Below are 26,373 nucleotides of genomic sequence, written 5' to 3'. Positions count from 1 at the left end.
GAGAGCTGGATTGAGACGTGACAATTAGTCACACTCCCTCCCCCTCCTCTCTGAGGATGCCGGTGATGCTGTATCACTATGGGACTTCCCAGGCCGGGGACTGGGGACCACGCACTCACTCCCGCTCTACCACGCCGCTTAGCAGCAGCTGATCACGCGCCTGCTCGCCTCCGATTGGCCGCCTCGCCACACACCTTTGTCGCTGATTGGACGCCGCTCTCCCCGCCCACAGCTACGTTCTGTGAGGTTTAGTACTATCTGAATGGAGCAGCTGGAGTGCTGAGGACAGCGGAGGAGATAAGCAGAGAAGTGTGTGTGACTGCAATACAGGAGAGCGACAGATACCAACCAATATACAGGGACATGATCGGCTACAGCACGGTGAGTGCACACCACTGCATGCCTATCCATAGCACTATATATATATATATATATATATATATATATATATAGGTGGGGGACATCCCTAGCAATCATCACCATGACATGGTCTTCTGCTGGAATGTATCCTATCATCTATGGGGGGGGGGCAGTCCTGGCCATGCTGATACTTGTAGTTCCTCTGATTGTATAATATACTGTATATATGGGGGCTCTAGTGTTGTCAGGGCATGCTGATACCTGTAGTTCATCTGATGGGATGTCTAGGGGGGTATCTGGGGGAGACATTCCTAGCAACGATTGCCATGACTCAATGCTGATACTTGTAGTTCCTGTGATTGGACATCTAGAATTGTATAGGTGGGGATCTGTGTGTGTGTTGGGTGCCCTACTATTGTCAGGCATGCTGATACTTGGACTGTATGTACTGTATAGGAGGGTGTCTGGGGGGTAACCCTGACTCTCATTTGTCGGGCATGCTGATACTTGTAGTTCATTTAATGGTATGTATAATATGAACTGTATAGGGGATGGGAGTCCTGACTCTCATTGTCAGGCATGCTGATACTTGTAGTTCTTCTGATGGGATGTATCTGCACTGTATAGGTGGGTATCTAATCTGCAGGGTGGGGACAGTCCTGGCTATTCATTGTTAGGGCATACTGATACTTGTAGTCCCTCAGATGGGATGTATAGGTGGGTATCTCGGGGGGGGGGGGGGTCTGGCTACCGTTTGTCAGGCATGCTGATACTTGTAGTTCATCTAATGGGATGTATAGGTGGGTATCTGTGGGGGCAGTCCTGGCTATCATTGTTAGGGCATGCTGATACTTGTAGTTCCTCAGATGGGGTGTATAGGTGGGTATTTATGGGGCAGTCCTGACTCTCTCATGGCCAGGGCATGCTGATACTTGTAGTTGCTCTGGTGGGATATATATGTACTGTATAGGTGGGTATCTGTAGTGGGGGAGGGGGCAGTCCTGGCTATCAATGTCAGGGCACGCTGATACTTGTAGTTCCTCAGATGGGATGTGTAGGTGGGGCCTATACATACTATTGGCTCAGGAGGTGTGTTGCACACTGTCATAGACCATCCATCTAGCCCTGTGCTGTCCTCCTATACAGGGTAGGGCGGGGGGAGTCTCTATCACTGATGGGGTTGTTTTCCTGTGTCCACTGAGTGCAGATGGAGAGACATACTTGGATGTGTGTAGTTTATGATCTTTCAGGACTACAAATCCCAGCATGCACCGCACAGTCATCCCTGCCCCGCACGCTGCTACTTGTAGTTCTGCAGACAGAGGGGATGTGTTGCGGTTTCTGATCGCTCCTCTGATTCCGCTCTTTTGTGATTGGAGCGCGGTGTGTGCGATGACATCACCGGAGTGGGCGGGCAGTGATGGTGTAGTGGGTGGGGCTGTATGTGTGTTATGTGCGGAGCAGTAAGTAGGTGAGAGGTCGCCGCGCGGCGGTTCGCAGAGTTCATGCTTCCTGAGTGTTGCAGGGCAGCAGCTGATCACGCTTCCTTCACGTGCAACGCCCACAGCAGCTCCAGCGAATGGCCGTGAGGAGCGCGAGAGACCGTCAGCCAATGGGCGGCGCTGGCCTTCGCCCATTGGCTGCAGCCAGCCGCTTGTTTGTGTAACTGGGGCTGAGAAGAACAACACAAAGGCTTGTGTTGAGGAGGTGGGCGAGCCGAGTCGTAGATGCACGAGGCTTGCACTAGGCTGTGTGGGCGGGGTTCAAATCCTGGTCTGACCAATGGCGCCTCTGCATTGTTTGAGTGTGAAGAGAAAACAAAGCTGGCACTGGTCTATGTAGCTTTATTACACACTTTGAACGGTTTGTGGTAAAGTGTATGTGAAGCCAAGGCCCGATATTCTATACATTGCAGCTCCCTAGTCATTAGATAGGGGGGTGCGTTTGTGTTTTTTTTATTTTCAGGCTATGAACTACCCTGTGTGTGCTGGCATGCCAGATCTATACTGCCACTCATGCTTTCCACTGTGCCCTGACTGCCAATTGTTGGCATAGAGGGAGCGCCATGCATTCATGGCCATTGGCCTGCATTCTAGCGGGTGGGGGGTTGCACATGTGCTGTGGGCGGAGTCTGTCTTTTCAAAGCAGAAAGTCGCAGCCCAGTAGAAAGGAGGCTGGCTTTTATTTTTCTTACCTGAACCCGATCGTTCCAGCAACAAGCAGGAGCCCAGCAGCTCCAGCCGCTGTCTCGGGTCCTCATTGGATAGATTTATGGCAGCGGGCGCCAATGGCTCCCGCTGCTGTCAATCAAATCCAGTGACACGGGTGGTGGGAGTGAGTCCCACTGTCTGTGTCAATGGGCGCAGCGGCAGGACCCGGGAGCACACCCGCAAGGGTGCCCCCATGGAAGTCAGCTCTCCGTGGGGGCACCCAATGAAGAAGAGGGGCCGCCTGGGGCCCCCAGAAGAGGAGGATTGGGCCGCTCTGTGCAAAGCCCTTCCACAGAGCAGGTAAGAATGACGTGTGTGGTATTTAAAAATAAAATAAAAAAGGAAACTTTTACAATCACTTTAAGGCCCCTTTCACACTGGGGGGCGGTGCAGGAGCTGGCAGTAAAACGGCGCTGCTTTACCATCGTAAACCCCCCCACTAGCAGCAGAGAAAGAGTTAGAACCACCGCAAAGCGCTGCTGTAGCAGCGGCATAGCCGCGCTGCCCCATTCATTTAAATGGGCATGAGCTGTATACACACCATTCCTTCACCGCTCCAAAGATGTTGCTAGCAGGACTTTTTTTTTACCGCCCTGCCAGTGCACCGAGGGCTTTCACACTGGAGTGTGAGAAGCGGTTCTTTCAGGGCACTTTGCAGGCACTATAATACAAGGACACTTACCTGTCCATGGATCCAGCAATGTGGGCACTAGGGATGAGCTCAGGTGTGTTCGCATGCTCCACGTGCAGAGCCGCCAGGAAGGCAGCGCTGCGCTAATCGCAGGTAGTGAGATATTTCCCGATGTGCGGCTGCAGAGATCGGACTCTCACTGTCTCACTGCCTGTGATTAGCGCAGCGCTGCCTTCCTGGCGGGCTCTGCACGTGGAGTGTGCGAACATGCCGGAGCTCATCCCTAGTGGGCACCCCAGCCAATTTGTCAGTCGGCTCCGGGTGCAGGCGCTGGCATCTGTAGTAAGTGAAACCTTGTAGCTTCACAGCCTGTTTTAGTATGTGTTAGTCGCATTGCACTTTCTGAATAGTCCCTCCATCTTTGGGGACCTCTGTGTGCCCCAGAAGGCAGTGGGGGGGAGGGTCAGGAAATATTGTAGATTGCCCTGTGGTGATCTTACTCAGAAGTCCACACCCCAAAAAAAAGTGCCAAATATGACAGTGGAGGGGGGGGGGAGCTTTCCCTTTTGGGTGGAGAATGGAGATCTGGATGGATGGGGGAGCTTGCTTTGAATATTAAATAGCATTTTTGGTCTGTGGAGCTCAGATGAAGTGCAGTTAAAGTGTTAAGTTGGGAGGTGGAGCAATTTGTGAATCATGTGACTGCGGTGATTGGCTCCTGATCAGAAGCCTTGACTGATGACGGCCCTGTCAGTGTGCTGGGAGCATGCTCTTAGGTTGCGTCGGTTGCATATGTGGTGCTACTGGGAGTTAAAGCCCCCCCTTTCTTGCCACGGCATATATAAATTGCGCCTTACAAGTCACAGTTTAAAAAAGCTTAGCTGAGTGAATTCTGCAGTAGAGCATTAAAGTGGAGTCCCGCTTAAAAAAAAAAAAAAGTCAGCAGCTACAAATACTGCAGCTGCTGACTTTTAATAATCGTACACTTGCCTGTCCCAGGGTCCAGCGATGTGGGGGAACAAAGCCCCGCTCGTCTTCCCCCTCTCTGCAGCGCCAGCATAGTCACTGTGGGCGCCCAGCTGTGGCTTCACAGCCGGGCACGTGCTGCGCATGCACAAGCAGTGCGCAGTGACTGGCTGGGCAATCATCTATGACGTGTCCCAGATGATTGCCAAGTGGGGGGGAGGTGATCTCGCTTCCGGTGCTCTGGGAGGAAGTGGGAGCTGGAACCCTCTAAAAAGAGGGTATCTGCTCCCCCCCCCCAAAAAAAAGACATGTCAGGGGGTCACCTTCCCTTAAAGCGGAAGTTCCTTTTTTTTTGTGTGGAACTCCGCTTTAACTCTTCAGTGGTTGACTGAGTTTTTTGTTTTCTCATACTCTCCTGGCATCTCCCCTCCCCCATGTCCACACAGGTTTTGGCCATTTGTTGACATGGGGAGAAGGGTGGGAATTGTACTTTAGAGGGTCACTCCAAATGAAAGGGATCTCAGATACTGGGGGAGGGGGAGAGAACTTCTTTTATGTCATTGGGATTCCTGTGTACTCGGGTTACAAGGGCTGCCTGCCTACAGGAGTCCCAGACATGATAAAAATAAGCTGCTTCTTCCTACACAGAAAGCTGGACTGTTCACTAGTCATTTCACCCATGTATTTTTCTTTTCTTTGGAGCAGTTAGTTATTACACCGGTGTGTTGCATTATTGTACTGCATTTGCACAGCAATATGTGTAGTGTGTTGTATAGCACTTCAACACCCTAACACAACGCACTGGTGCCTACTGATGTGAACGATCTGTGCTTTGCGTTTGTATTAAGAAAGAGGTTGGCATACAGCATGTTTGGGGTATGGCAGCACCATTGCATGGTTACATTTGACTTGGAGTTGGGTTTTAAATGAGACTTTTGCCTTCCCCACCCGCTTTCTTTCATTCCCATATACAAACAACAATAGTAGTAGTAGTAGTAGCCCAGGGCTTATTTGAGGAACAGGCACTGACTGACCACTGGAACCCTGCGTGTAATGGAAAGGATATTTTGGAAAAAAATTCCTTACCCATCTGACCTCTGGTGCAACATAGAATATGATTGGTTTCTAACTTCAGCTTGTTCAATTAAGCTTTGACAAAAATGAAAAGAAAACTGGAAGCTGATTGGTTTCTATGCAGAGCTGCACCAAGTTTTGCACTTTCCAGTGTTGGGAAATCCAACCCCGTAGAATGGTTTGACAATAATGTGGACAAGCCCTCTCTACCCTGTTTGAGATATAGATGGGTGGTGTGCCTTTTATCTTCTAAAAAAAAAAATATATATATATATATATATATATATATATATATATATATATATATATATATATATATATATATTTAAAAAAGAAAATTTCTACCCATGGTGTGTAAAACACACTCAAACTAACACTCACTGCAAAAAAAAAAAAGCACACACAAGGTGAAAACACAATAAAGTGCACAGGGTCCTCCTCCAATGAGAAAGGACACTTAGCCCCTTTTCACACTACCGCAACCTCAAAGTCTCATGATTTTACTGCGATTCGTGGCTGCGATTTCAGGGAATGCCTGTGTGACCGCCATCAAAGTCGGACCAAAGTAGTGCAGGGACAACTTTGAAGTCGGAACGACTTGAAGGCGTACCAATATGAATGGTTGTCATTGGAAATCATGGGGAACAGCTTGTAATGCCACTGTGCAGTCCCAAATTGTGGGACAAGTTGTGTGAAAGGGGCCTTACCCTGATCCCCCGGGGTGCAAGACTCCTGATGGAGACTGAGGTACTTCACTGACCCACCTAGCCGAAACCAGGCGGACCCTGTTCTTCTGGGAGGTCTGCTGAAACAGACTAACCCCAAGTACTAGGTGTGGCTCCCCTGAAGGAGCTTTTTACATTTATTGTTTTTCCTTTTTTTTTTTCAGGGAACACATTGTAAATTATGTATTTGTTGGCTCTGCCTCCTCAGACACCTGCATCACACTTTCCAGGAAGCCATGGGGTACCATATAGTGCATGTACTGCATTGAGGGGGCTTGCTGTCCTTTCTTGGTTTTGACGCGTTGTGGTGCATGCCATCACAGTGTTGGCTGCAGCAACCTGGAAGAGACAGCGGTGCTCCTGATGATGGGCTGTGGTGCATGCACTGTACAGTACCCCCACGGCCTCCCTAGGAGTGTGGCAGGCATGCCACTGAGTCTGGAGCAGCAGCAGGTCCCTACATTCTTCAGAACATCAGTGGATTGCTGGGTGTGTGTTTTATTTAACAGAACCCAGTTATGGAGGTGGTTGGGGAAGGGTGGGGATCCTATTCAATTCAAATTAAAAGGCTTCTTCAAACCTAAAAATGCATTTGTAATAATCCTACAAAAAATAACTAAGGATCCAGTGCAGTGCTTATTGTTGCTGTTTTTAATGATTGCATGTAAGTACCTGAAAGTGAATAATGTGGAAATTTTTTGTTTCCTTAGATGGACAGAATGGACGTATGTGGTTTTCAGCGATTTGGGGGGGCTCCCTGGAAGTCCACAGCAGAGAAGAGTGACGTGGAGGCTGTGGAAGCTCTTATGTACATGAGCAGCCGATGGAAAACGGAGCCCAAAAGCTTTATTGATCTAAGGCCGATCACCCCAGCGTCTGATTTCTCAGAGAACGAAGACAGCACGATCACAGCTGACTTCACCACCATACCGGCTTTTGTAAGTGGGACTTGTCATGCGATGTCTTATTTTTATATGTAATGTCTGTCCTTTTTAAAGCACGTGAAATCTCTTCAATGTATTTTACAATGCTTTGCAATTTTAATGTATAGCCAATAGTCAGAGTACACATCTTCTTTCACTATTTAATTTTTTGTTCTTTAAAGTATAAGGAATGTCAAGCTACTGTATATGAAACACCAAATTTCAGAGCTTACACATTGCTTAAACAGGCCCATTGTTAACGCTTAAAAAAAAAAAAAAAAAAAAAAAAAAAAAAGTAGCTGTAAATATAAGGCTTTAATAGTGGTCATGTGATCACTTGGTCATTCACCCCTTTACCCATCTTAGAAAACCAGGGGCAATGTCTCCTCCCACTTGCCACTCTGGAACCTCCAAGCTCTGTAGACCCCTTCTGGTGGTGCTGTCAAACTGCAGCTATGGGGGTTACAGATGTGGCTGTTTGTATAATTACAGGCAGGCTACTAGAAGTACTTAAGGCCATACATAGGTATGGTGCCCTGTACCCTTATACGGGAAAGTGCTTAGACAGTGTGACAACAATTAACCAGGAAGTAACCTGTTGTCACATTGATGGAGGATAATGCTGCTGGCAGGATCACCAGGTAAATATAGCTTATTAAAAGATTTTCAGGGAACACCTGTGTATATAGAATCAATAAATGTTTTTATTGTTTGGGGTCACTGACACTTTAATATCACAAAGACTATAGCGGGGAATAACACAGGGGATAAAAATGAGTCAAAGCAATCTCATTACTGGAAATTGCCCCAGCAGTGGTCCTTCAAAGTGGTTGTAAACCCAGCAAAGTGACTAGCTGCAGGTGATACACATGAAACAAATCCTCCTACATAAGTTGTACCCGTTTTATCTGCCACCCTCTCTTCTCTAACTCACATTGAAAGTGCAGAATTTACACAGCATCTCTGGGCTCTGAAAAGCAGGGGGTTGGGAGCTGAAGATACACTCTGCAGAGCTCATTGAGGAGAGCTCAGAGCCCTGATTGGAGGGAAGTGACACACCCATCTTCACAGGTTGTGTGCTGAAACTCCCTCTCCTGTCATGTTTTTTTTTTTTTTTTCCTCTTGAGTGTCAGAAGGGAGAACTGATTCATGCTGATAGCAGAGGAACAAGGAAGCAGAGAGAACTGACACATGGTGCTCTGGATTGATACAAGTACACATTATAGATGGATATGCTTTGTTCATATTTCATATCAGGTTTACGACCATTTTAAAGGGGTTGCTAGGAGACACCTCCCTTTTTCTTTTCCTTTTGTACTTCTTAAATTGAATCCCCCTTAGCATCTTTTAACATTTTATATGAAACTTGGCTTTGTTGTAAATAACGTACAGCCATGACCTAACCAAGCCTTTAATTTTCATGTTTGCAGTGTCTGACTCCACCGTACAGCCCTTCCGAATTTGAACTGTCACATTCCCCAAGCATCAACCCAGTATCTCCAAGTATCGAGAAGAGCAAGCCAATCACTAGCACAACCCTAGCTACTTCAGCTAACAATGCTCTGAACCCGATGCAAAAAGCCCAGGCAACGAGTGTTATCCGCCATACTGCGGACGCAGAGTTCTGCAATCGGCGTCTGTTTACACCAAAGAATTGTGATGGTTATGACACAGGTGTTGGAACTCGGCAGCAAAGTTCTGTTGTACAGTCTTCTGAAAATAAAGTGCCTCTTCCTGAGCACATCAAGACTGAAACACAGGTACTGCCTTCCTCCTTGCTTGCAAACAGTAACCAAGGCAGTGTTCCTTCTGTTCCCTTTCAGGCCTGTAATGGCAAGCCCAATTCCCCTGACGCCTGTGTTATTCCAATGCATATCCCATCACCCCCACTGTTGGTGTCCACACCAGTAACCCCAAATGCATTGCCGCAGGTGCCAGTCCTATGCCAAATGGTCCCCTTTTCTTCAAGCAATTCGATGGTGACAACAGTGATGGCAAGCACTCCTGTCCAGACCCAAGCAGTCATGCAGCCCGTCTTCTACATGGGAGCTCAAGTGCCTAAAGGGACTGTGATGTTTGTGATGCCGCAGCCGGTAATGCAAAATACAAAGACTGTGTGGGCCAGCGGCACCAGATTGTCTCCAATAGCACCAGCACCAGGAGTTTCTGCTTCAGAGGCCAAGTTTACTTCACCAATGGATGCATCCCGCATAAGAAGCCATGTTTGCAACCAGCCTGGGTGTGGAAAGACTTACTTCAAGAGCTCTCACCTGAAAGCCCACATGCGAACACACACTGGTACGTGAATAACTAATAGACCTCTATTTCTTCAAAACCTTTTAAATTGCCTTTAGTGACTAATCTTTATCAGGCTGTTATTTTTCCACTGTTATGCTTTTTCTCCTAAGTTGCTGTATTCCAAGGACACACTGGGGTTGATTTACTAAAACTGAAGAGTGCAAAATCTGGAGCAGCTCTGCATAGAAACCAGCTTCCAGTTTCTTTTTTTTTTTTTTTCTTGTTAAAGCTTAATTGAAGAAGCTGATTGGCTACCATGAACAGCTGCACCAGATTCTGAGTGCTCCAGTTCTAGTAAAACCCAACCCTGGTGGCTTTTTTAATGATTATAATAATTAATCATTTTTTTCTCAGTTTAATAAAACTTTCTACTATTAAACTTTTATTTCATATTGGCCCTTTAAGGGGCTCTGGAAGACTGAAAGTGAAGGCAGCCAATCACAGCAGTCAAATGATCAGGAAATCTGCCTCCGCCTTTAGTCTTCCAGAGCCAAGGGGTTAAGGTGAAGCATTAATGATGTGATTATGAAATGTCATATATAAAATTGGAAACCCTGCCTACCTGTTCCTGAGCATAAGCAGTGATCGGGATCTGTTGATGACCACTCGGTGTCTGTGTTGAGTGCCCATGCTCAGCACAGAACCGTGCAGATGACTGATGCATAAAGGCAGCGTTTAACTGGTTCCCAACCAGCGCATGCCGATGTATGTCGGCAGAATGGCACGGGCAGGCATATTGGCGTACAGGTATGTCCAATCTTTAATGCCGCCCTGCCATTGCGAGGTGCGCTTGCGTGCTGGTCGGGACCCCCGTGAGTCTGGTCGCGGGTCCCGCGGACTCGATCGGCGCATGCATACCAGCGAACGTCTCACGGGGTGGCTGAACGAGGAAATGCCGTTGTAAACAGCATTTCCCCGTTCTGCCTAGCAACTAGTGACGCTGATCTCTGCTCCATGTGATTGGAGCAGAGATCAGTGTTCACTAAATTAAAGCCCAGCCCCCAACAGTAACACACCCCTAGGAACACTTAACCCCATACACTGCCACCCACTGGTTAACCCCTTCACTGCCAGTGTCATTTACACAGGAATCACTGCATTTATATAGCAGTGATTGCTGTATAAATGACAATGGTCCCAAAAATGTGTCAAAAATGTCCGATGTGTCCACCATAATGTCGCAGTCACAATAAAAATCGCTGATCGCCGCCATTACTAGTAAAAAAAACAATATTAATATAAATGCCATAAAACGAATGCCTATTTTGTAAACGCTATAACTTTTGCGGAAACCAATCAATAATCGCTTATTGCGATTTTTTTTTTTTTTTTTTTTTTTTTTACCAAAAATATGTAGAAGAATACCTATCAGCCTAAACTGAGGGGAAAAAATGTTTTTTTATATATTTTTGGGGGATATTTATTATGAAAAAAAGTAACAAAAATAATGCGTTTTTAAAAATTGACGCTCTAGTTTTGTTTAGAGCGCAAAAAATAAAAACCGCAGGGGTGATCAAATACCACCAAAAGAAAGCTCTATTTGTGGGAAAAAAAGGACGTCAATTTTGTGGGAGCCACGTCGCACGACCTCGCAATTGTCAGTTAAAGCGACGCAGAGCCGAATCGCAAAAAGTGGTCTGGTCTTTGACCAGCAAAATGGTCCGGGGCTGAAGTGGTTAAGGCCCACCCATGGTGCAGATGCATATGTGCATTACGTTAGTGGGGAAGGGTTAACCATTGCATTACGATTTGATTATATCAGCAATAATGGAGTGGCAGGAGTATAGTCTTTTTTTTTTTTTTTTTTTTTTTTTTTTTTTTTTTTTTTTTTGCTTTTGTCATTATATGTGCTTTTTGTATATCAGGTTTGAACTGTAATACAATCATTTTATTAAATTTTTTTTTTTTTTTTCTATTGTGTCTCTTATGTACAGGTGAGAAACCCTTCAATTGTAGTTGGGAAGGCTGTGAAAGAAAGTTTGCTCGCTCTGATGAGCTGTCCCGACACCGTCGCACGCATACAGGAGAAAAGAAGTTTGCATGTCCAAAATGCGACCGGCGCTTTATGCGCAGTGACCACCTGACCAAGCATGCCAGGCGCCACCTGTCTAACAAAAAGCTACCTACCTGGCAGATGGAAGTCAGCCGGTTAAGCGACATTGCTCTGCCTCAATCCTCAGCTCCTGTGCAGTGAATGTACCCAGTAGAGCTTGTATCACTCTGCTGAAAAGTTCGTGGCACGTCACTGGTGAAAACCATGATGGCAAGTTGCCTTCACTCCATGATGGATGCGAGTCTGATTAGCCGAATGGAAATGAAGTCTGTGAAGCAACAGCGGCGGTGACTGAAAGACTTTTACGTGGACTCTGATTCCTGTAATTGTTGTTTTGCACTGGAGAAGATGGTTGAATGCAGGTCTTCTTGTGTAGCGCTGACGGTAGCGCTGCCAGGACAGTGTGCGTGTTATTAATTAAGACAATTTGCTACTAGTACCGCTTACAAAGCTACGTAAGCTTTTTCTTACTACCTGGTAAAAGTGGCTTCATTTTGGCGATTTTATATGGTGCCTGATTTGTAATTAACTAAGTTAGGCTGGGGTGCTGTACCTGACTCAAAATAGAAAAAAACACCTGATCTACTAACCATTCTAGTACATTAAAAGTTAACTAATATTTATCAAATTATATTTCGTTAGGTAAGTTCTTGTATGACTGACAAAGCAATAGTTTTTAAGCTTACTGTAATGTGTCTACCCTTCATTGCACTAGAAGGTGTGAGATGCCAGAAAACTGTGATCATTAGTTTTCCGTTTCATTTCCACGAAGTTTTCTTATTTTTTGTCTTCACTTTTAGTTCATATTCTGTTTGAGGTGCAATAGTTGACTTTGGGTTTACAAAGCACCTTAGTAGTATCAGTATCCCAAAAGTGTGGATATGCTAATGCCATTCCATTAAAAAAAAAAAAAAAAAACTATGCACATTATAATGTAGGATTTTTCTTTTGTATTGGGTAAGCAGTTGGCAAATTTTTTATTTTTTATTATTGGACAATAGTAAAACCTTCCCGTAGTACGTGAATGAAGGTGCTATTATATTTACTAAGGCTTATTGGCATTTGTTGGTGAACCTATACCTAAAATGACACTTGATAAAAAATAGGTATGCAAGCTTTACATAATTCTCAGGCAACCTACACCTTGTTTTTGTAAGTACATATTCCAGCACTGTTGTGTCTTAAGGGTGTACTGGCCAGTCTCCTGTAAGAAATGTTAGGGATTTTTAAATGTTTTTTTCTTTTCAGAACATTTTTGGCCAGGTATAATGTTACTATAAGGTTCTCCGGCAAAGATTAACTGAAGTATTCAAAGGGAACTGCACCTCACCCTTTTGCTTAATAGAACAATTTGCTGCCATGTTTATTTTTTTTTTTAAAGTCGATAGTGATTTGGGAGTGTATGTAAAGAAAAGGAAAAAAAAATACTTTCACTTGCACTCAGATCATAGTTTCACTTGATATAAGTTAACCATTTTCCCTTCGGGTGTCCTTCTATTTTGGATGATGTTCAGTGTTATTCTAATGGCAACAAAAAAGAAATCGCATTTGAGTGTTTGTTAGCATTAGGCCTCATGTACACTGCTGCTGGTAAACGGAAGTTTAGGAGCAGTTGGGTATTTTTTTTTTTTTTTTTTTTTTTAACTGCTCCTGAACGCTCCTGTGTTATCTTATTAATACATGCACACAGGTTCGTTCTATAGTTGTTTCCTGGCAGTTGCGTTTAGAGGCTTTTTTTTTTTTTTTGTAACCCAAAAAAATGCATTCAGAAGCTGTGTTAAGAGGAATTTCAAACGCCAAATGCGGTAACTCGCATTTAGCTGCTTTTTCGTTTACAGGCGTTTTTCATAAATGTTTTTTTTTTTTTTTTTTTTTTTTATCAAACGCTTCTAGACGCAAATGCAACTAAATGCGGCTAACCGGTCATTTTTTTAGATGCCGGTTCCTAGCTGTCAAGTTAAATCGTTCAGGAGAGGTTGAACAAAACGTCCCGTGTACATGAAGCCCTACCAGTTTACAGAGCTCTGTAGAAAGTTGTAAAAGCCACAGCGTGGTTGGGCGAGACATATACTACTGCGGCATAGCTTGATAACCCTTGTATTATAATTGAGTGCACATAATACAATCAAATACATGTATGCACATTTATAACTTTACTGATTGTACAGGATTTTGCAACTGAAACACCTTTTAGGGCAGGGATCTCCAAATGACAGCCCTCCAGCTGTTGTGGAACTACACGTCCATGAGGCATTGTAAAACTCTGACGTGACTAGGCATGATGGGAATTTTAGTTCTTGAACAACTGGAGGGCCAGTTTGGAGACCCCTGTTATAGGTTAAATGTAACAACTAAATCCTTTATTACTTAAGGCTGGGTTCACAATAATGTGCTGCGGGAAATGCCCCAATCTGTGCACGTTTCCTACACTGCATTCAAATTGCACTGCCCTTGCGATCTGCAGTGGGTGTCAGTGCAATCTAAACGATACCCCAAATGCAGGTCGCAAATGCAGTGCGTTTGCCGGCACCGGATTGCATGGCACAAAACAACCATGTGATCCGATTGCAGTGTGGTTCCAAAATTGCTGCATGCACTTCTTTGGCGTGTTTTGAGACCATTCATTTTGAATGGGCTCAAGTGGCACCGCAGTGAATCACATGTGAATTGAAGCGGAATGTAGTGTGGTTCCTTGTGTGGGGTTCATAATGTGAACCAAGCCTAAGGGTTTAGTTCAGTGAAAATGTAATATCTCAGTTATATATAGGTGGGTTGAACTTCTTAGTGGGTTTTATTATTTTTTTTTTTATTTTTTTTTGGACTCTCAGGACTACAAGGCACTAGTTTCCCTCACTCGGCCTTCCCCACCGTAGCTGCCAATACAATAGGGAAATGGAACATTCATTAGTGTCACATCCTCCCTTGATCTGGCAACAGCTTTAAGTCGGTGTCACCCAAAGAAAGCCACTAGCTAATCTGAAGCGGGAACATCAGTCAGACACAACTAAAAACCTTGTCTGGTTGCTGTTCCTAACATACGCTGTTACAGCTGGTTTCTTTGTACTGCTCTGCAGCATAAACATACATGCTAAAGTGAGCTTTAGAAAAAGACCCTTGGTATGTCTGGATCGTGCCTGTGTGTCCAACTCTTATCTCAGCTTTACGCTTGTGTCCAAAGCTGGAACAGGTGCGTGGGGCTGAAGTGCTGAGATCATAATGTTGCCGCTCCTGGGAGGTTTTAGAAGCAAAGGGGTGGATGCAGCTGCCAGCGACTATCCAAAAAAGAAATCTCGGCACTAGGTGAGCTTGCTGTTTAAGTCAGACTTATACTCAGATGTCAAAGTCTTGCTGGGTTGGTTAAATATAGGCCTACTTCTAACTTGATGTACTTAATGAGAAAAGGAGCTGCAGGTTTCAGTTGCTTTAAGTGCGTCTCTGTTTTTATAATGTCAAAATTTTGTATGTATGCATATTTGTTCTTTTAAGCTGCACTTTGGTCACAGGTGTTTGGAAAGGCATGGAGAGATCTAATTCCCTGACAAATACATGATCTATTTTTGTGTAGTAAATCCTCAGAGGCAGCCATAATGAGTTGTCCTCCGAGGCATGAGGGGACCTGCAAGTTTCGCACACCTTGCTGATGCCACTAGCTCTTGGTGAAGTCATTACCTAAAGCCACATGACTTTAGGTCTCCAACAAAATGGCTGACCACAACTATTGTAGGCATTCTCAGTGATGTTTTAAAGCTTTAATATCCATTCTTTCCATGGGACATATGCACAGATGTAAGCAGGTTTTAATGTTGATCATTAATGTATGAGGCATTTTGTGACTACTTTTTTTTTATATGTTTGCACAGTATTTCAATATACGTTGTACTTTATACATGTTATAAAATAAAAGAACAATTTTATATGCCATCTGTATACATGTGTTTTTTGTTTTGTTTTTTAATATAGCTGTTAAATATACAAACAACTTGAACAGACAGTTGAATGTTAGTGAATCCAGTCCTGAGATGAACACCGCCTTGGCACGCTGTAGAGCCAACCCGGGGAGCTGATTGTTCTCTGCTGCAGTGAAGCCCATGTCACCTTTTGAGATTCAGGATCACATAGCAGAGCAGAGGATTGGTTGTATCCCGAGGTCTCCATTACTGGCAAGTGACATTCTGCAGCATTTGTGTAAGTCGGGGGTAGACAACCTCGGCACCCAAGCTGTGGTGAAACGAAACATCCCATCATACTTCTACCTCTAGGAGTCATGCCTGTGATTGTCAGGGTCTTGCAATGTCTCATGGGACTTATAGTTTCAAAACTGATATAGGGCCGGGGTTGCCTACCCCTGGTGTCAAAGTCAAAGAGCTTCCTCTCGCTCACCTGGCCACCTATGGAGTAATCTATGGAAATCAGTGAGTTATTCTCCTTTCACTTTGTAACTTTGTGCTATGTCGTCAGTGACCTGATCACAAGCATGGGTCTTAGGCCCCTTTCACATGGGTGATCTGATCAGTTCTGCCTGTTAGCTTTTCAAGTGGACCCGGTTGGATGGTTCATGTATTTCTATGCACTGGCAGGTGTACATAGATTTGTGTCCATTTCATAGGTGTGCGCAGCCTTATGTATTTCGTTCCGAATTTGTCTTTTAACTAATTTAGACAAATTTGTTAATTTGGAAATATCCAAATTAACGAAAACCCGTTATTCGAATATTCAAAAATTCATAAATTTGAAAATGCTAAAATCCTGAAATAATTACTATTAAATTCTAGGTATTGGAATTTCCTTTTAAATTTGGCTGTTAGTGAACATAACGAATATGAATTTATACAAAGTTATGAATTATCCGAAATAACGAATGCCGTAGCTAAACGAATGGAAAACATAATAATAATCAATTATTTTTTTTTTTTTAATTAATTTGTTCCATTCCATTTGTTTAGTGGCATTCTTTATTTTGGATAATTCGTATACCCTGCAAAAACTGAGCAGACTTGGACCTGTAATCCGCCCCCACCCTGTTCTGCTCAGCATGGGGATCAGCAGACAGATCCCCCTACTGTGTAAAGCGTATTCTATCCTGTGTGAAAGGGGCCTTGCATAAAAAAAATGTCACCCCTCTGCCTGTCATTGGACAGTGAATGCAAAAAAAAAATCACCTTGTTGCTCACACTGCTCTCTCCTCCTGCCAGCACATCATCATGCAATTGAGACTTATTGGCCCCTAGTGCTGCCCCTCCCCATACCAACCTGAATGTTGCTGTACATGAGAATTACAATAGGCTGATACTAAGACAGATTTAGGAAATGACGCTAGCTGCATTTAAAAATAATTCCTTAGTATTAATTGGATTTTTTAAATCTCTGGCTAGAGTTCAGCCTATTATGTAATCTGTGCCAAGAGAAATAGAGGCTGCAAATGTAGACCTCAGATTTTTTTTTTAAATGCCCTTTTCCTGGCTGCCACAATGGCTTTTATACTTCCTGAGTCACCAACCCAGAACAAGTAAGCAAATAAGGATTTCTGATTTCATTGGGAGCTTGTTTTAGATCAATGAATCTGACTGCTGAAATCTGAATCATTAGCATTTTCAGATGGAGATCAGTAATGACAGCCTTTGTATTAATCTTCCACAGGTTTCCTTAAGGTACTTTTAATGCAGCTGATGTGAAAACCTGTAACTGTTTTGATACTCGCCTCTTATTTATTATAGGTATTTAGACAGTATTGTCAATTAACACAGTGTTTTTTACATACTATTACATCGGTCCCTGCCTTCAAGGAGTTTAAAATCTAAGATCCCTATCTCGCGTACATGGGCCATTTTATTAAATTGTATTGGGTTTGGAAAACATAAGCCAATAAGGTCACAGACCCCAAAATAACAAAAAAGAACCCATAAAGGGTTGAAATTTACTTGGTCCTGTTTCACTGTTCATGGCTATTACAAATAATATAGATATCCAGAAGGAATAAGAAGATGTGGATGAAGGGTCCCATAGGGGGTCACTACCGACCCAAGAGGCTGGTGCGAGAGCCCAATGGAATCAGCGCCATACTTGTACAGAAAGATAAGCGAACAAATAGGAACACAAAAAGACCTAATAACAAACAACAGTCCTGGGGGACCTATATACGGGCCAATTTTCCTACCAGCATTTCTTTGGGAGGAAACCCAGTGCAGGGACATCATTCCAACTCCATGGAGTTAATGTCCTAGCCAGGTTTCCAACCAAAGACCTTGGAGTTGTAAGGCAATGCGCTATCCACTGAGTCACTGCAGCCTCTTGTGAGCATCTCTACAGCAGGACTTAAGCTGGGAGAAGGAGGGGCAGCACAAGGATCGTACTGGGTGTGCATTATGCAGATGTGCTGACAAGGAACATGCGGACAGAAGGAGAGTGATGACCTTATCAGTCTACTGCGGCTGTAGTTATATGATCATACAACAGGCTGCATATGACCAAGCTGTACTGGTACATCTTTATGGATTAAAGTGGTTGTGAAAACGGCTGGCTCTCTGATCAGTTCCCGCTGGAGAGAGGGACTCGACAAGGTTGCCCCCTTTCTCCCATGCTATATGCGTTGGCTGTGGAGCCACTGGCTATTATGGTTCGCGCAGACACCAGAATTCGTGGCCTTAGGATAGGAAACCTGGAAGAAAAGATCGGGATGTATGCTGACGATACACTCCTATACTTAGCCGACTCGGGCCCCTCCCTTCTTGCAGCCCTCCACACCATAGACTGTATTGGTAGTCATTCGGGTCTGAGCATCAACTGGTCTAAATCCCAGATCCTTCCGCTTGATCATTTCCCCCCTGTACCCACGTCCCCTCCTCTAAATCTCCCTAGGGTTTCCGTGATCAAGTATTTAGGAGTGCAGGTCACTAGATCGCTGACAGACTATGTACCCCTAAACATTGAACCCCTTTACATCCTGATCAAGAACAACACACAAACCTGGGCCAGACTACCTCTGGGTGTTATGGGACGCATCAATCTGGTCAAAATGATACTCCTGCCCAAGATACTTTATTTGGTGTGGCATGTACCCCTGTATATACCACAATTTTTTTTCAAGACGATTGAATCAATTCTCAATTCATTTATATGGGGCCACAGCAGACACAAATTGTCTTGGAGACTTCTGAAGAACCCAGTGACAGTGGGAGGGACTGCCCTTCCAGATTTCCAGGATTATTATCTTGCCTCCCAATTGTCCCATTTTTATCACTTTGACAAGAGCGAGCTACCAAGATACCAGACATTACTTTGTAAACGCCCTGACGACCCTGCCCACACCCCACTTCAGTCAGTCCTTAGGGCCCCATTGTCAAGACGTTCCCCCCATCACAAAGTAGACATGCTGACGCACCACCGGAGGATATGGCGGACGGCCCTTAACAAACTTGGGACCCCACAGGTTCATTCTTACACTCCTCTCTGGTTCAACACTCACTTGCCCGAACTGCTGTCCGTTCCGGAACTCGCAGCTTGGACACGGTATGGGATCCTGTACATGCACCAAATTATGACTAGCACTGGGCTTAAATCCTTTCAAACGCTAAAGGAAGAATTCACACTCCCTAACCATCTCTTCTTCAGATATTTACAGCTCCGACATGCGCTACAGACTCAATTTGCCGGCTCCAACCCCACTCTGACAGTCCCTCCTATTGTAGATATAATCACAGGTGCTGAGCCAACCAAGTTGATCTCCACCCTCTACTCCACCATCCGTCTCCCAGGCACCGGGGCATTGGCCTATGCCGCCAAGGCCAGATGGGAGGTGGATGTTGGAACAATTGAGGATGAGGAATGGGATGAAGTCTTGGGGGATGTGAAGAGAGTCTCCCCCAGGCTTTTGGACCACCTCACACAGCTGTACATTGTACATAGGACATACCTGACCCCCCAGAAGATAGCACGGTTCAAAACCACGTATAATCAAGGATGCCGCTTATGCGACCACACTCCAGGCTCCTATCACCTCATATGGTCCTGTCTGGTTATCCAAACATACTGGATACAGGTAATTCACTTTCTCCATGACCAGATGGGCTCTCCTGCTAGCCTTGACCCAAAGCTGTGCTTACTTGGTCCATTGCCAGAATTAGATGCTGACAAGTCCCTTCGCACCTTTTTACATGAAACGCTGTTCCTGGCGAGAAAAGTGATTGCTCGTGGCTGGATGCAGGCCCTCCCCCCCATGGTCCAATGCTGGAAGAAAGAGGTTAACGATACCCTCCCGTATAAGAAATTGATCTATACACATAGAGGATGTCCACTTAAATACGAGCAGATCTGGGGTAAATGGTTGGGGGATGGGGAGACATGTACTTGATATGTTGTTATATTGATCCCTTGCCCCCCCCCCTCTGCTTTTCCCTTTCTGTGCTTCCTCCACCTCATGGGCCTACTTTTATTATGTCCCCTTCCCTCTCCCCTTTTTCTTTCTTTCTATGCCTGCTGCCCCTCCCCCGGTTGAAACGGATTTGTTTTATAATGACTCTACCCATGATGAGTGTCTTAAACCCTATGCAGCGCAGCTAACCCAAAGCACTCATGTATGCAACACTGCCTTGGCCTGGTTGGCCCTCATTACTTGATGTACCTTATGTATGCCTACTATGTATGTTATTTTCTCTGTTTCCTTCTTTTTTTTCAATAAAGTTTGTTTTTCAATTAAAAAACAAAAGTGGTTGTGAAGGCTAAAGGTTTTTTACCTTCATATGTTTCATGCATGAAGGTAAAATATGCAGCTTCCCCCACTGCCCACCCTAAATACATACCTGAGCCCCCTCTCGATCCAGCAATGTGCACAAGAGCTGCGCACTATTGGGGCTGCACTGATGATCAATGCCCTGATTATCTGTGTCGATCTCCTCTATTAGAAAATGACGATGATTGGCTCTCCTCTTCTTACATACTGGATTTTTTTTAACCAAAAATATATAGCGGAATACATATTGGCCTAAATTTATAAAGAAATTTTAATTTTTACATTTTTTTATTTGATGGTTTTTATAGCAAAAAGTAAAAAATATATATATATTTTTTTTTTTTTTTCAAAATTGATGTTTTTTTTTGTTTATAGCACAGAAAGCTCTATTTTTAGGGAAAAAAAGGACATACATTTTGTTTGGGTACAGTGCCGCACAACCGCGCAATTGTCAGTTAATGTAACGCAGTGCCGTATCACAAAAAATGGCCGGTCATAAAGAATAAACCTTCCGGAGGGCAAGTGGTTAAATGCCAGTTTAAATGCCAGACTAATTCATATTCTTTTCAGATGGTTGTATTTAAAAATAAATGTGATGATTTATAATGAATACACAACTGTAATAACTTGTGTTTTTTTTATCTTTCTAGAGTTCAACTGTAATCTGAGTTCTATGCAATCTTCTCAGAGATGTTTTTCTGAAACTCTCATGCTATTGGGCAGGACTCCAGAATCTTTTTCCAGATTCTGTTTCGCCAGGCTCCCTGGCAGCTCTGCCAATTCTACTCCACCCTACTGCCTCTCGTATTGGGAATAGTAAACAGTACTCGCTTTAAGGAACACACATAGGCAATGGCATTATGAATGTTCAAAAAGCTGAATAAATCCAAGTCGAGACACACAAAATAATAGTTGCAGTATTTTATAAATTTTTTTAAGACATTAGGGAGGTCATTTACTATAGTGCCGATATATGATCCTGCAGTCCCGGAAAATAGCGCCCCAATTAAGGCCAATTAAGAATTCAACTCTCAGAAACTCGGAAATAATGCAAATGGGAAGAAGCGCTATTGCTGGCGAACATGTCTGTCAGATCACATACAGTGCCTTGCGAAAGTATTCGGCCCCTTGAACTTTTCAACCTTTTGCCACATTTCAGGCTTCAAACATAAAGATATAAAATTTTTATTTTTTGTGAAGAATCACCAACAAGTGGGACACAATTGTGAAGTGGAACGAAATCTATTGGATTTTTGAAACTTTTTTAACTAATAAAAAAATGAAAAGTGGGGCGTGCAAAATTATTTGGCCCCTTTACTTTCAGTGCAGCAAACTTACTCCAGAAGTTCAGCGAGGATCTCTGAATGATCCAATGTTGTCCTAAATGACTGATGGTGATAAATAGAATCCACCTGTGTGTAATCAAGTCTCTGTATAAATGCACCTGCTCTGTGATAGTCTCAGGGTTCTGTTGAAAGCGCAGAGAGCATCATGAAGACCAAGGAACACACCAGGCAGGTCCGTAATACTGTTGTGGAGAAGTTTTGTCTTTAGGTGTGATGACAAGGTCCCGGTCAAAGGGATAGGTTCCCCTGCCTAGTGCGCCTCTGGAGGAGATGTCCCGGATTCTGGCCTTCGGGGATTCATAGAGCAATCCCAACCAGAGCAAGAATTTGGGACTAAACCCAAAGCGCTTCAGGATTTCCCAGAGGTACTCCCAATCTACGGAGTAAAAAGATTTCACTGCATCGAGGGAAACTATGACTCTAGTGCCTCAATTGTCGTGGGTGGTGTCTAGATTAAGAAAGAGTCTACGGATGTTGATATCGGTGCCCTTCCCCGGCATGAACCCTATCTGATCTTGATGTACCAGGCCTTCAATCACAGTGGCCAATCTAAGAACCAGGATCTTGGCCAGTAATTTAGCATCCGCATTTATCAGCGATATGGGCCTATACAAGGCACATTCTTCCGGGTCCTTAACGGGCTTGGGCACCAACACCACCACCACTTCAGACTTAGATTCTGGGAGTGAACCTTGAGAGGAAAATTGTAGGAGAAGCGAAGTCAACCTGGAGGCTATCAATTCCTGATGCACTGAGTAAAACTCTATGGGTATCCAATCCGGGCCAGGTGCTTTTCCTGTCTGCATACCCCCCATAGCCTTCTGGACCTCCTCTAAGGATATGTCCTCCTCCAGTGCCCTGCTCTGATCTGGATCTAGCTTGGGTAGCGGGATCAAATCTAAGTAGGCAGATAGGGCTTGGGCAGTATAATTCACCCTAGAGGAGTACAGCTACGGGTAATACTGCAAAAATCTATTACTGATTGTCCCTGGAGTGGTCAGGAGTGTGCCATCCATGTCCCTCAACCTGCCCACATGAGTTGTTGCGTATTGGTCTTTGGCCAGCCAGGCCAAGAGCTTTCCATTTTTATCCCCATACTCAAAGACCCTTTGAGCGTTAGCTAACATGGATTTCTTGGTTAAGTCTACCCGTAGCAGTGAAAGTTCCCTCAGGGTGTGTTACCAGGAGACATAATTTTCTCTATTCGGGTCGTGGACATATAGCCGCTCCTTGTCCTGCGCCTGTTCCTCTAAAGACTTCCCAGATGTCCTCTTCCTATGCGCTATCTTCTTAATATACTCGCCCCCCACCCAGGCCTTAAACGTGTCCCATGTTACCAATGGTCCAGCGGAATCTGCATTGCATAACCACAAATTACACAAGGCCTCCGCCATCTCCTTCTGAATCTCTGTATCCATAATCCAGTATTTGGATAACCTCCACAGCCTCAACCCACCAGATGAAAGCCCCTGAACCATGACCGGTAATGGGGCATCTCGGATGTGGATCTGGTATGGATTCTTTTTTTTTATTTTGGCGCAAGGTTCTTCTTAAAATCCATATCAGACCTGAAGGGCCTGGTATTGATGGGGGGTGTCCATGTCAAATTTTTTTTTTTCAATTTTGGCATGGAGTTCCCCTTAAAGTCCATACCAGATCTGAAGGGCCTGTTATGCACTGGGGGGCCTACGCCATTTTTTTCCTTGATTTTTGAATAGCTGGATTTTTGGAATTCCACACCATAATGTTATTGAAAAATTACATACCATTGCATGCATTTTAAGAGTTAAAATGATGGAATAAACCATATTGATGTGCATTTGTTAATTATGCTGCTGAGTACAAAGTACATTTTCAGGAGGTGATACCATTGGTGGGATTCAAACCCATCACTTGAACCTTTGAAGGTAGCAGGGCATACCACTACACTATGGAGCGCAATACATTCATACATATAAAATACTATTACTAATGTTTTATTATTTTCATTCTATACAATAATGTTTTGCATTTGAGGTATTAATATTATGGTACCAACCATGCTCATGCGCCATTGGGTAGGGATGAGCCGAACACCCCCGGTTCGGTTCACACCAGAACTTGCGAACATGCAAAAAATTTGTGCAAACACCGTTAAAGTCTATGGGACTGGCTCAACACCCAGGTACCTAACAGACCTGGACAGACCTTAGGTGGCGTTGTTTCGTCCCCAATTATCCAGAAGGATAAGCCCCTGGTTTTGGTCACCCTTTCTTGGGCTGAGTTGTCCATCGAGATACAGGCTCTAATGGACTCTGGGGCTGCAGGCCTGTTCATTGATGTTGCATTTGTTTCGCAGCACTCGATTCCGCTGCAGCTGCATGACACTCCACTTGCCATTGAGGCTCTTGATGGGAGACCTTTACAGCCTGCCCATGTGACTCATATGACGGTTCCGTTGTCCATGGCCGTAGGGTCTCTTCACCATGAGATAATCCAATTCCAAGATATTTCCTCACCCAGGTTTCCTCTGGTTATTGGTTATCCTTGGTTATAGAGGCACAACCCCTCTTTTGATTGGCTCCGTGCTGAGGTTCTCTCCTGGTCACCACAATGCGACAGCTTCCGGAAGGTATCCAAGGTTCTGTGCACCTCTTCACTACCCCCCCTGCCGGAGGAGTACCGTGATTTTAGCGATGTCTTTGATTAAGGTCAAGCCATTAGTTTGCCTCCACACCGGTCTTATGATTGCGCAATTGACCATCAACCTGGTGCCATACTCATGGCTGGGTTTACCCTTTGTCGGTCTTGGAGGATAAGGCCACAGAGGAGTATGTTGCTGATGCACTTTCTCGAGGTCTCATCCGCAAATCATCGTCCCCTGCTGGTGTTGGTTTCTTCTTTGTGAAAAAGAAGAGCGGTGAACTGAGACCTTATATAGATTATAGGGGTCTCAATCGTGTCACGATTAAGAATGCCTACCCGATTCCATTGATTACAGAGTTATTTGACCACCTCAAGGGAGCAACGGTTTTCACGAAGCTTGACTTGAGAGGGGCATACAATCTTGTGCGCATTAAGGAGGGCGACGAGTGGAAAACTGCGTTTAACACAAGAACAGGCCATTATGAATACCTGGTAATGCCTTTTGGCCTTTGGAACGCCCCAGCAGTTTTCCAGGAATTTATTAACGATGTCCTCCGAGATTTGTTGCAATTGTGTGTGGTGGTTTATCTCGATGATATCCTCATATTTTCCAACTCCCTGGAGAGCCACCACACAGATGTCTGTCGTGTGCTTCAGAAACAGAGAGAATCTCTATTGTAAACTGGAGAAGTGCAAGTTCCATCGTGAACAGGTTACATTCCTGGGCTATGTCATTTCCACTGCTGGTTTTTCGATGGACCCAGAGAAACTTTCGGCAGTCCTACAGTGGCCTCGACCCGTGGGTTTATGTCCTCTGCAGCGTTTCCTGGGCTTTGTCAACTACTATCGGAAGTTTATTCGTAACTTCTCGTCTCTGGTCAAGCCCCTGACTGATATGACCAGAAAGGACAGTAACCCACAGAGTTGATCTCCGGAGTCCATTAAGGCCTTTGAGACTCTCAAGGCTGCCTTTGTTTCTGCTCCTGTGTTGGCACATCCTGATCCTATGTTGCCTTTTATCCTAGAAGTTGATGCTTCTGAGACTGGAGTTGGCGCCCTTCTGTCTCAACGTCCTAACTCTGAGAGCGCTATGCATCCGTGTGGTCGCGATGGTCTCTTTTCTTATCGAGCTTTAATTACATTGTCTCATTCTTACCCGGTACTAAGAATGTAAGGGCTGATGCCTTGTCACTACAATTTTCCTCCACTTCCAAGTCGGTTCCGGTTCCTATGATTCCTCCTGATTGTATCTTGCTACGTTTCGCACCAGTCTTACTTCTCCTTTGGGTGATAAAATTCTTGCTGCTCAGGTCCATGCTCCTCCTGATAAACCTTGTGACCGCTGCTTTGTCCCAGAGAGTCTCCAGACTGCTGTGCTCCAGACTTACCATTCTCCCAAGGCAGCTGACCATCCTGGGAAGAATCAACTCATTTGGGCCATTTCCCAACAATTCTGGTGGCCTAGTCTACGGGCTGATGTTACTGCCTTCGTAGCTGCCTGTCCCGTGTGTGCTCAGAGTAAGACTCCACGACACCTTCCAGTGGGTCTCCTACAACCCATACCCAATGGAGAGAGGCCCTTGACTCACCTGTCTATGGATTTCATTGTGGAGTTGCCAAACTCCCAAGGCAACACTGTTATCCTTATCTTGGTTGACCGGTTCTCAAAGATGTTTAATTGTATTCCACTTAAGAAGTTGCCCACCTCTAAGGAACTGGCTTCCATTTTTGCTCGGGAGATCTTTCGCTTACATGGGCTACCCAAGGTGATTGTCTCGGACAGGGGCTGTCAGTTTGCCTCCCGGTTCTGGCAAGCCTTTTGCGCACAGTTGGGAATCCAGCTTGCGTTCTCTTCTGCGTATCACCCGCAGTCTAATGGGGCTGCAGAACGAGCCAATCAGTCCTTGGAGCAATTCCTGCGTTGCTATATTTCTGACCATCATAACAACTGGTCTGACCTATTACCTTGGGCAGAGTTTGCTCACAACAGTGCCTTGAATTCTGCCTCCAGATGGTCTCCATTTATGGCGAATTATGGTTTCCAACCTTCCATGTTGCCTGACTCGTTTGTTCCTCAGAGTATTCCTGCGTTAGAGGAGCATCTCCGTGGTCTTCGTTCCACTTGGGTACAAGTCCAGGAGGCTTTGCGTCATGCTAATGCTAGGTACAGACTCCATGCTGATCGCAGACGCCTGCCTGCGCCTTCCTACCAGGTTGGGGACAGGGTCTGGCTGTCATCTCGCAACCTCTGGCTTCATGTTCCCTCACTGAAGTTTGCACCATGGTTTATTGGGCCTTTCCGTAGTCTTTGCAGGATTAACCCAGTGGCTTACTCGTTGGATCTTCCTCCTAGTTTGCGCATCTCAAATGTGTTTCATGTCTCCTTATTGAAACCGCTGGTCTGTAACCGATTTACCACCTCGGTGCCACGTCCTCA

At 44.8% G+C, this 26,373-nt stretch overlaps 1 protein-coding gene across 1 annotated transcript; it reads left to right on the top strand.

Moving 5' to 3' along the window:
- Positions 1-226: 226 nt before the first annotated feature.
- KLF10 (KLF transcription factor 10) lies at positions 227-15,159 on the top strand. Its single transcript, XM_077493136.1, has 4 exons — positions 227-381; positions 6,677-6,904; positions 8,320-9,187; positions 11,122-15,159. The coding sequence occupies exons 1-4, from the start codon at positions 364-366 to the stop codon at positions 11,379-11,381; spliced, it is 1,374 nt and encodes a 457-aa protein (XP_077349262.1). The 5' UTR covers positions 227-363; the 3' UTR covers positions 11,382-15,159.
- Positions 15,160-26,373: the final 11,214 nt, after the last annotated feature.

This window comes from Lithobates pipiens, unplaced genomic scaffold (genome assembly GCF_037356315.1).
Source record: "Lithobates pipiens isolate NorthernLeopardFrog02 unplaced genomic scaffold, aLitPip1_a1.2 Scaffold_19, whole genome shotgun sequence".
NCBI lineage: Eukaryota > Metazoa > Chordata > Amphibia > Anura > Ranidae > Lithobates > Lithobates pipiens.
The sequence above is the reverse complement of the archived record's forward strand: the minus strand, read 5'-3'. Positions and strand labels throughout refer to the sequence as shown.